Below are 12,148 nucleotides of genomic sequence, written 5' to 3'. Positions count from 1 at the left end.
TGAGGGTGTGTAGAAGACTGCACATAGACCCAAGTCTGTCACCATGCACAAAACTCAAGTCCAAATGGATTAAAGACCTCAACAACAATCCAGCCACATTGAACCTCTTAGAAGAGAAAGTAGGAGGTACCCTTAAAGAAATTGGTATAGGAGACTGCTTCCTGAACATAACTCCAGGGGCACAGACACTCAGAGAAACAATTAATAAATGGGACCTCTTCAAACTTAGAAGCTTCTGTAAGGCAAAGGACACAGTGGACAAGACCAAACAGCAGCCCACAGACTGGGAAAAGTTTTTCACCAATCCAGTATCCGACAATGGGATGATCTCCAAAATATACAAACTAGTCAACAAAACGCCAAATAACCCTATTTAAAAATGGGGTACAGAACTGAAAAAAGAATTCTCAATAGAGGAAATCAAAAAGGCTGAAAGACACTTAAGAAAGTGCTCCACACCCTGAGCTATCAGGGAAATGCAAATCAAAACAACTTTGAGATACCATCTTACTCCTGTCAAAATGGCTAAAATTAGAAACACCAATGACTACTCATGTTGGAGAGGATATGGAGAAAGGGGAACACTCCTCCACTGCTGGTGGGAGTGCAAACTCGTACAGCCATTTTGGAGATCAATATGGCGGTTCCTCAGGAAAATGGGAATTAGTTTACCACAGGACCCGGCAATCCCCCTCTTAGGCATTTACCCAAATGATCAACATCCCTGCAAAAAAGACATCTGTTCAACTATGTTCATAGCAGCACTATTTGTAATAGCAAGAACCTGGAAGCAACCTAGATGCCCCTCAATTAAAGAATGGATAATGAAGATGTGGCACATCTACTCAATGGAATACTACTCTGCAGAAAAAAATAATGGTATCTTGAAATTCGTAGGCAAGTGGATGGCGCTTGAAGAAACCATCCTGAATGAGGTAACCCAGTCACAAAAAGAGGAACACAGTATGTACTCACTCATATATGGATTTTAGACCTAGATCAAAGGATCACCAGCCTATAATTCACACCACCAGAGGAACTAGGATACAAGGTGTATTCTAAGAGATTCATATAAAGTCCCTCACAGAAGCGGGAAGGGACAAGTCCCCCAGAGCACAGGGGAAGTGGGGGGAGGACAGGGAATGGAGAGAAAGTAGGAGAAAACAAGGGGGAGGAAAGGAAAACAAGTGCAACTAGGAAGATTGAGTCTGGGTAGGAATAGAAGACGAGAGAGAGAGAAACAAAGAGAGAGAGAGAGAGAGAGAGAGAGAGAGAACATAAAAGAGGGAGCCAATATTGGTTTAAAGAGAAAACTGAAACCAAAGAAAGGTCTAGAGAACTATAAGACTGCTGCCCACTAACAGTTTGAGCTTCCATTGAAAGACTACCTTCCAGGATAGTGAGATCAACAACTTATCCATGGAGCCCTTATCTAATACCTGTTGGAAACAGGAGCAAACACCCATACATAAACACTGAGTCGAACTAGAACCCAGATGCAGATGGAGAGGACAAGACCAGGCGGCAGAAATACATACAGACAGCTTATCAGAGTAAGGAGGAGCTAATAACCCCCCCCCCCGCAAGACTGATAGCTGGGAAGCCAGCATGGGACTGACTCAGGGACCCCTGAATATGGGTCTCAGCCAGAAGGACTGAGCAGTCTAAGGGACCTCAGACAGTGGAGCCAGGATGTATCCCTGGTGCACAAAAGGACCTTGGGGACACATCCCCCATGGTGGGATAACTGCCTTAACCAAGAGACAGGAGAGATGCCCTAGTCCCTACTTCAAATGACCTGTCAGATCTACATGACCGCAACTGGATGGCATTCCCCTACTTATGGAATTGGGGTGGGGGTGATGGGAGAGGTGGGTGGCTAGGGTGCAAGTGAGAGGGCAGATAGGGTAAAAGTGAGGGAGAGAAGGAGTTAGTGAGTGAGGGAGGGAGGGAGGGAGTGGGGGAGGGAGGAGGGAAGGGAGGGAGGGAGAGGGAACTGGGATCGATATATAAAATAATAAATTAAATTAAATAAAAGAATTTATTCTGCATTTTTTCACACAATATTGCCTTTTCAAAGAAGTGATTATTCTGAATTCTACAGTAATACTATGAGAACTTCTTAATGTTCATGTCTTATGTCTCATAAAGCCAGACAACTTGTAGGTCAAACACGTTTCCTTTCTTTTAAATTTTTTAATAGCCTACCATTAAAATAATGTATCTATTCCCTGATGCTTTATCTAAGAGTAAGAGCAGACTCTTTTGGTTAAACATAATTCTTTGAAAGGTGAGTAATCGTGAATTATCAGGCTCAAGTAGGTCTGAAAAACATGAGGGGTCCCATTAAAAGAGCATAACAGTCCCCAGGTCTCTAAAAATAAAAGTTACATCGATTTCCAGAAAATTTAACAGGTAAAAATATGTTTTGAATGACAACTATTTCAGATATGCTACTTTGTTAGAATTCCTTGAGCTATTATCGTATTTTTTAATTACTTGCTCATAAGAGCATGGAACTCAGGAATAAATAAAGTTATATATTTCTGTTCTAAAGTTTCCTTTTTTCAAATAAACAAAATAATGAGTGACAGATTAGATTGTAACCTGGGACTATTATTTCTCTACAGTAGCTTATAATTCTAGAAGCAACTTTTTATTTAGATATACAAGCAAAACTATTGGCTGGCAATATGGCTCAGCAGGAAAAAGTACTTGCTGTGCATACCTTCTAATCTGAGTTCAGTAACCAAAAGGCCACTAGAAGATGAACACCAACTCTAAAAAGCTGTTTTCTAATCGCTGCATACCTGTTGAGGTATGCACACAGGCACAACAGCACAAACATGTGCATAAACCTCAAAACATAAACCTCAAAACACATATACAAATGTTTTTAATTTTTAAAAAATACTTTATTAAAGAGCATTTGGAGATTTATTATTTCACAGATGATAATACAGATGCTACTAACTCAAAGTACTGAGATAAACAATAGTGACTAGTGATATCTGTGACTAACTCAAAAAAATGTCTGTCTAAAACCATTTTTCAAAAACTGAAACAACAATAATAGTCAAGGAAAAATACCCTTTCTGAACCAAATTCTAATCTCTTGCTATCTTAATATTCTCTGCAATATAAATTACAAGGCCACTGTTCATGGGTGACCACTGCTAAAACCACAAATCTTTAAAATACAATTGTATAATAGTTTGTAAAATATCACAGCCAAATGGTAGAAAGTTCCTTGAGTTAAAATTTTTTTCTAGAGATGTATAATTTTAAATAAGAAATATTTCATTTATAAAAAGTATGTAGCAGATGATAGTATCTTTAACAGAACCCATAAAAGTGAGTAATTAAATATGTAATTCTTTACTAACTCCATAAAACTCATTTAACACGGGCCACTCAATGTCTCTATGCATTTTCTACCAAAAAAAAACAAAAAACAAACAAACAAAAAAAAAAACAGGGCTCAAACATGAAACAATAGCAATGCCTATATCAGGAAAATGGAGGAATGGAGGAAGGGAGGAAGGGAGGAAGGGAGTAGGGGAGGAGGGAGGCAAGGAGAGATGGAGGGGAGGGAGGGAGAAACTTACACACACAAATTCAGGATATCAACAATACTCTGCTATTTCAAAATCTATTCATTCCTTGATCCAGTCATATTTACTATACAAGTATTTAGCCTGACAGACAGTATATTTGTGTTACTATGGGTAAAATGGTAAACATAACAGATATGGTCTTTCTCATGATAAAACCCAGAATAAAACTGGGAAAGAAAAATGAGTAAAACCATCAAAATAACCATAAATCATAAAAAATCATTTCAGAGAGCGGAGAAGGAACTGAAATAGAAGTTTCATTTCAGATACAAGGCTAAGGAAAGATTGTCTGAGAAGTTGAAACTTTGCTGGGACCAGAGGAAAGGGAAGGAGGGAAACAGGATATGGGACAGGGCTGCAGGTTTAGTGTTGTTGTATGGCGAAGGGGGTCCAACCTGGCAGAAAGAAAACCTTGACAGTGCTATAAACAAACAAGACCCGTGCTGCTACTGCAAATTAGAGATGTGAGGAAACTGGTAGGTAAGGCAACAGATGCTGACAGAGACTAGGTCATTCAGCCAACAGCACAGCTTTTTTTGTTATTTGGACTTACATATACAATGGAAGCCACTGTGGGGTTATCAAAATGGGATTATTTAATCAAGTATATATTCACATTAACAAATGAACATAGACACTGTCCTTTCCTTACATCAATCAAGAATTACTAAGGACTATAGGCTGACCCAGTATATGCATGTTGTCAAATTTGGCTTTATGCTACCAGGGCTAGTACCCGCACTGGCCAAAATAAATTCTGAGGGGAAAAAATGATAATATGAGTAACTACAAGAGAGCCATGATGATATGTACACAGTATTTCTCAATGCTTTCTCAACTGTACATAAATATTTATCAGAAGCATGACAAAAAAAAAAAAAGGCATGAGAGACTTTACAGGAAAAGTACACAAAAATGAATGACCATTTTAGAAACATTAAAATATGAAGAAGATATGTGTAGTTTTAATGAGTAGTAGCCCTAACTCAGTTCAGATCTTCCCCATGTAATACTCCCTATGGGTCAGCATCTCAGACAGACCAGAGGTTTCTCATGTGACTGCATACCCAAGAATGAACCATAGGCATATAACAAGCCAATGTGCCCAAAAGAGATGAGGAGGCCAAACCTGATTCCAAGAAATTGAAAACTTCATACATATGAAGGATTAAGAAGAAAACAAAGATAGGAGGTGCTGGGGAGGTAGCTTAGTAGTTAAGAGTGCTTACTGTTCTACCTGAGGTCTGTCCCCAGGTCTACACCACAATCTGCCAAAATTCTACCTCCAGTAGATTGGATGTCCTCTTCTCCTTCACAAATACTCACATACACATAACATATACTTGCACATGTATATAAAAATAAAGATAAAATCTAAGGATTGGGCAGATAGAGGGGGAAAAGCAAAGGTCTGCAGCATGACTTCTGAGTACTCAGGAGACTCAGACTCTTCAAAAGCAAATGGAAATACATTTTCTTTGTCTAAGACCTTAGTTAAGAACAGAAAATGCTTCCTCAAATAAACAAAAGTTGAAAATACAAATTTAATTAAAATCCTTTATTTCCTAAATGAATTTTTTTCTATGGTACACTCAACATGCAAAATAGCTTAACTAGAAAGAAGTACACTAAATTTGCTCTAAAAGCTTCAATAGTACGTAGAAAAAGATAGTGATATTTATAAAGTAAAATATTTTGCATTCAGTGGAATATTTTACACTCTTTCATTCAATTCATTAAAAACAATAATTTTTCTCCTCTCTGTAAAAGTACATTAAACACCCAGTTTGCATTTTAAATATAGCTTTCAGATTTCAAAGACTATAAACAGCAGATTTACCAAAGAGGTCTTTAAGGCACTGTCTGTTAAGAATAACATCTTGCATCCATATGAACCATCACGGGGGGGGGGGGGGGGAGAATAATTTTACCTGCGATATCTATTTTAAAATAAGAAAGGATATTAAAGGCATATACTTGAATTTCACTGCACCGGTTTAGCTCTTTGGAAGTGATGTTCACAGTATATACTATTAACTACATAAACTTATTTTTTAAATTACAGATTGCAGACAGAACAAACTACAAACTTAGAACAAGAAAACTGCTCCTCCCTCTGAGCAGAATATTTTACTTCTTGAGAGAACTAACTAACAAGGAAAAAAGAGATAAGTGGAAACGATGAACTTGGGAGGCCACACTGTAGGACAGAGGACAGGTTTAAATTCTAGCTTTGCAAAGAAGGTAGGTAGATAGTAGGGTGCGTGCACACATGAGTACGTGTGTGTGTGTGTGTGTGTGTGTGTGTGTGTGTGTGTGTGTGTTTGTGCATGCATGCTCATGCACTAGTGTGATATAGAGGGGAAGCAGTCACACAAAAGAAGGTGAAGATAAAGTACAGTAGTGGGGACAGAGATAGTGCAAGACAGAATGAGAGACCGCATATCCACGTAACTGAATTATTATTTGTTTTCAGATTAATCTGTTTCTATTAGTGTGGTCAGCAACATTTTCAACATAAAATCCTGATGTTTAAACTGAAGATTCAGAAAAGACTTGAAGGAAATATACCTTTGCACAGGAAACCTTAAGTACCACTGAAATCTAGAAGGCTAGTGTGTGTGCAGGGTAGATAAAATAGATAAAAGAACTGGGAAGACAACCTGAATGAAAATGCCCTGAGACTGTATAGGACAGGAAGCCTAAGCAACAAAGCAAGGAGTGAGAAATCTCTCAGCCAGTTCTCATCTATGGAACAATCAAATACTGGTAAAATCACTGGATGCTACACCCAACCTAATACCAAAGTTATTTATACAATATCAGACATCATCTAGACTTCTTCCCACAAGAAGTGTATATAACTAGTATAAGGCCAGTAAACTGGACAATAACAGAATACTACTGCCTCTAGCCAAATACAAACATCAGAGAACTTCACAGTATACATGACTGAGGATAATTTTGGAATAGTGTTATTAAGTACTTTAAACAAAGAATTTGTGTATATGTGTACTCTCAACTACTCTATGAATAAAGAACACAAAATACACTTTCTTATTTTCAGAAAAATTTCTTCAATGTATTTTCTATCTATCGACGTTTTAAAAAGCTCATGTGCAACCAGGGAGAGGGCTCTGCACTTACCACACAACCTTGACAAACTGAGTTCAAATTCCCTGTGCCATGCAAAATGTGAAATTCAGTGGAATGTCTGCAATACCAGACAATGAGAAGGGAAACAGAGGGCAAAATCCCCTGGAAGTTTCCAGATCTGTTAGCCTGACGTACACACTATAAGGGAAACAACAAAGAGACTCTACCTCAAACAAGGTGGAAGGCAAGAACTGGCATTCAAGGGTGCCCTCCACGTGACTGTTGACCCACATGAGCACCTTCATACAGGAACTTGCACACACAGGTACAAATTACACACACACACACACACATAAAATTTTTATTAACGTAAAATAACCCATGTAATATATCATAATCACAACATATATTAACATTTACAATCTGTATGACTACACAGAAAACCTCAAAAATAAGACGCCAAAACTCAACAAACATATTTGGTGAGAGGCAGACAAAGGTACAGAAAATAAATCATATCTCAGGACCCTGCCTCAATCATATCTCAACTCTATACTGAGTAGTTTGTAGGTTATGCTTTCTAAGAATTAACCATTTTGTCTATTTTCATATGTATAAAAAGCATTCATAGACTGCACTGGCTGGTTTTGTGGGTCAAATTGACACAAGCTAGAGTCATCAGAGGAAGGCGCCTCTGTGGAAATTGAGGAAATGCCTCTGTGATATCCAATTCTAGGGCATTTTCTCAATAAGTGCTCAATGTGGAAGGGATCAGATCATGGCAGTGGTTCCATCCTTGGGCTGGTAATTCTGAGTTCTATAAGAAAGCAGAGTGAACAAGCCAGTGCAAGCAAGCCAATAAGCAGCTGCCTTCCAGGGCCTCTGCCTCAGCTCCTGCCTCCAGGATCTTTCCCTGATTGAATTCCTGTCCTGATTTCCTTCAATGATAAAAACCAATGTGGAAGTTTAAGCCAAAAAAAAAAACTTTTCATCCCCAACTTGCTTTTTGGTCGTGGTGTTTCATTGAAGCTATAAAAATCCTAACTAAGCTGGGTAGTGGTAGTGCACACCTTTAATTGCAACAGTCTGGAACCAGAAGCAGGCACATCTCTGTGAGTTTAAGATCAGCCTGGTCAACACACCAGGACTGCTAGGACTGTTATACAAATAAACCATGTTTCGAAAGAAAGGGGGGGTGGGGAGAGGAAGAGAAAGAGAAAGGAAGAGAAAGAAAGACAGAGAGGGAGGGAAAGAGGGGGGAAACAAAGAGACAGTGAGAAAGAAAGAAGGAAAGAAGAGAAAAAGAAAAAATATTTTCCCATTTTCATCAATCCATGCTATGTATGTTTAATTACTAAAATTTGTGCTTTAAAGTGCCCAGAGTCTATCCATTACAGTATTTCAAGCAACTACTTTCTATTCAACTATATTATATAAATATTTTTAATTTCACTATTTTCCACTGCTGCTAAATCCAACCAGAAGATAGTGTTTCTTGGACCATAAGGTTTGAAAGACCCTACATATACCAACTAAAATCAAATATAAAATAAAACTCAATTTTTAAAACATAGTATGGATCATAAAACATGGTATGTAAATGTAACAAACCATCATGACACAGAATAGTTCTTTATAATCAGTTCGACTTTTTGGTATGTTTGATGTTTTCTCCTTTGATACCTGAGTTCACCAAAATTATGCTTTCACATGTTTGATTTCATAGGCTGTTTGGAATAACTGTTCATAAGCTCATTTCTATATATACTTTACAAACAGTTCATCTGAAAAACAGTTCATCTGAAAGGCAAGGAACATCTGCACCAGGCTATTCCCAGCCAGCTGTAGACATGTAGAGTAGCTGCCCACAGAAGCAAAAACCTGCATACATCAGCATAGGAAACAGAACAGAAAATAATAAAAGTATAAGGATCATGGCTAGGGAACTAATTCTGCTACAGTATTCCCCAGAAAGCCCTTCTAGTGTCTCATTATTTTGCCACTTTCTTCACACAAAAAATGACAAGTAGTAATGTTGTGTGGCTTTCCTCCTGATCTGTTAAGTCTTAAAGAGTGTTTTTTAAAAGTCAATAGTAAAAGCTCTCAGGAGTAAGAAGTTTGGGTATGTTGTTGTTCTATAGAAATATGGGCACCAATATATAACCAAAAATATTCTGAGTGGTATTTTTATCACAATGAAATGGTATAGGTATAAACAGAGAGATATGGCTAACATAATTTAAAGATCGTGACAGATAATTTTCATTGCCAACATTTTTGGATTAAGAAAGATCAAGGGCACTAGCCTGGAACACTTTTGGTTATTTCCAAACAAGTCTAACTGAGAAAAGAAGACTCATCCAAAGTAAGGTGGCATTATCCAATGGGAAGGGAAAGCCGGAATAGCACTGGTGATGCCCTGTCTCTGATTCCTACTGAGCACAATAAACATAACCAACCACCAATCCAACCTCTATGCTTTGCCATATTGATCTGTTCTATTCTGAACTGGGAAAGAAAATTAACCATTCCATTCTGATGTTGCTTTCTGCCCCGCATTTGGTCACAGTGAATAGAAAACTCTAACTAACACAATAGCACATGAAACATGTATTAAAACATTATGATACCACACAAACGTAGGAACTGCTATTTTCATGTTTCTATGTACAATTTAAAGAAAAAAAAACAAAATGAATGTTATTTTTGAAAAAAATAGACAAAAGTACAATTACAGTGAGAGCTGCCAATACTCTTTCAAAGAAATGTGGAAGAAGAGAAGAAAGAAAATGAAGGAACACTGGCTGCCCCTTTAAGTTATATATGTTATATATTTTATACACATTAACGTATCTTAGTTGAATAGGTTTCATTATGACATTTTTCCCATTTACATTATATACATGGATTGTACATGCAACTCTCACCTAACCCTCTATGATGCCCATGCCAACTCCTGCAAGTTTGCTCCATTCTCCCTATTTCATGCTAAAAGGTAGCAACTTATTTATTGCTTTATGAAATTAGACAATACTTCAGAAATAGTTAACTCATTTGATAGAACCTTCCCCACAGGAAGCCCTTAATATTTCTTGTGATTGAGTAAATATAGAGAAATGAGTTGTATTTTACAAAGCATTTCTAGATATTTTCAGAGATACAGGGTGTTTTAGGAGACGGTGTCACCAAACTATGAACAATGAAAATGAAATGCAGACATCTACAGCTTTTCATCGGCCTCTTTTGACAATCCTCATATTTGGCCAGCACTCACAACTATAGTCAAATGTCTAAAGACAGCTCTCCTTTTCCCTAACAAAATATAAAAAGTGAATAAACTCCTTTACAGAAAGCACTCCAGAAGACATCTACTTAACTTTAATGTGTCATAGTACAGGGACTGACCAACCCTAACTGCAAAGAACTTTCAGGAAATTTGACAAAAGAGATTGAGCTCATCACAAAAACTTTAGGTCAAAATTCTTCATTTCTAGAGCTTGATTGATGTTTAGCCACCCCAAATCAAATTGTGATTCCATTGGTAAGGAAGAAAGGCTAGCAAGTGGCCAGAATCAGTCCCTGTCACATTAGCTCACACAGACCAACAAATAGAATTACAAGCATGTAAGGGGGTAAAAACGGGACTGTCAATAGCAATGATATTATCTGCTCTGTAACAATACTACAGTAAGAAAAATGAATCAAATTTCCTTGACGTTAGTCTAGGATATATTCCAAGAAAGTCGAGATGCCTGGTCCTTCTAACTCATTTTGTGTAAAATGAAAAATACACTTTTCCCAACAACCTATCTGCTTCAGCTGCATTCATATCATCCAGGCACTCCTCACCACAACTAAACCAACACAGTCCTACAGACAGGAATCCGGAAGAGTGAGAACACCAGATTCAAAAGCCACTATCAAATAGTCTTCCACTATTTACCAATCAGGAAAAAAGTAAGAGAGAGGAATAGGAGCAGGAGAGTATAACCACAACATACTATACACATGCATGAAATTGTCAAATACAAAAATAACAACAAAAAAATCAAGAGACCTCCAAGATATTCCACATTCCCTGCTCTCTCCCTAAAATATAATCAGTACCTTCTTTTTCCTAAAGTTCCTTCTATTGACAAAGTTCACGGTCAGAGAAATTCTATAAGATAATGATAGTATGTTAGAAGCAAAATAGAGGCCATATTACCTGTAGTGTTCGCTGCTGGGAATACTCTGTGAGAAGTATAAGGCTGCTGTCCGTGCTCTCCAATGCCATTTCTTTGCAGGAAGGGTATAGAGGACACAATTGTCTAATTCTTCCTGGAGCAGTTCTACCAGCTGTCGATGGGAGCCTCCGTAAAATGCCTCAATGATGAGAATACTCATTGGCCTGTTCAAACCTTCAGACTTAACAAAAATAAATTATATAGATACATATATGTGTTTTCTTCAAATGTATATACACAATTCTAATAAAAGCTACTTCAAAACTGAAAAAAGAAAACACAAGCATTTTGTTACATGTAACTTTAAAAAAAAAAATACAGACACTTAAGGCTTGAAAAAACAGATCAGCCAGTAAGTCTTACAACCAAAAAGACAAATAAGTTCTCCCTTTTAAAAAACAAAAGCAATACAACAGCAAAAATTACCACATATCAGATAAAGTCATCGATCTATAACTTAGGGTATTTATATTAAAAGAAATAAAGATGCCTCTACATTCATTATTTATGTTTTCCTCAGGAACTAATTTACTTGTAATTTGTTGTCCCAAGCAGAAACATAAAATCCTTTCCTACTGTGTTCTCTCACTTTTTCGCTGGTTCAGCGCTGAGCCTGACTCAGTGATCTTTGACCTGCTCAACCTAGGACTTTATTCCATAGCCTTTGAACTAGTCGCCAAAGAGGTCTGACTTTTCTAAGATAAGACCTCACTCTGTAGAAAAATCTGGCCTTGAAGTCATGATGACACTGCTTCATGTTTAAGGTTCTTTCCTGTTCAGTAATTATCTGACACTGTAATTCTCCTGGTACTTCACCTTTAAAACCACTAGTAACCATTTTTTCCAATAAATGCATATGTAAAAGAAAGAGCATTTATATCTAAAACTCAAATTTGTAACATTAAAAAAAATTAGGACATAATTTCTTGAGCCAGACTATACATACCTTAATCAATGAATTCCCTACTGCTTATTTTCAATATCCTACCTTCTTCTGAGTCACTAAAAACTTGGCTTAAATGTATATGTCCATGAACCAGGAATATTGCTACCACTTTTATCAAGCAAGAAAACTATGAGAATAAAATAGTACTGGTTGAGTTCTTAAGCTCATAAAATTCCATCACAAACAGTGGTCATCAAGCAATTTTTCATTTAATATATTTGTTAATGTGTTCAATGAAATAAAATATGTATAAATATTTAAAA

The 12,148-nt window shown here is 37.1% G+C and overlaps 1 protein-coding gene across 3 annotated transcripts in view; it reads right to left on the bottom strand.

Moving 5' to 3' along the window:
- Window positions 1-11,117, bottom strand: part of Gtdc1 (glycosyltransferase like domain containing 1) — a 223,499-nt gene extending 212,382 nt beyond the window's left edge. For all 3 annotated transcript variants that reach the window (XR_007834550.1, XM_051184737.1, XM_051184739.1), the window contains exon 1: window positions 10,921-11,117. Coding sequence is in view for 2 of the 3 variants with exons in the window: in XM_051184737.1 (XP_051040694.1) it covers window positions 10,921-11,099 (179 nt within the window). In the remaining variant the exon portion in view is untranslated. The remainder of the gene's footprint in view (window positions 1-10,920) is intronic.
- Between the last annotated feature and the right edge of the window lie 1,031 nt (window positions 11,118-12,148).

This window comes from Phodopus roborovskii, unplaced genomic scaffold (genome assembly GCF_943737965.1).
Source record: "Phodopus roborovskii unplaced genomic scaffold, PHOROB, whole genome shotgun sequence".
Lineage (NCBI taxonomy): Eukaryota > Metazoa > Chordata > Mammalia > Rodentia > Cricetidae > Phodopus > Phodopus roborovskii.
This window is presented reverse-complemented; position numbering and strand designations above follow the sequence as displayed.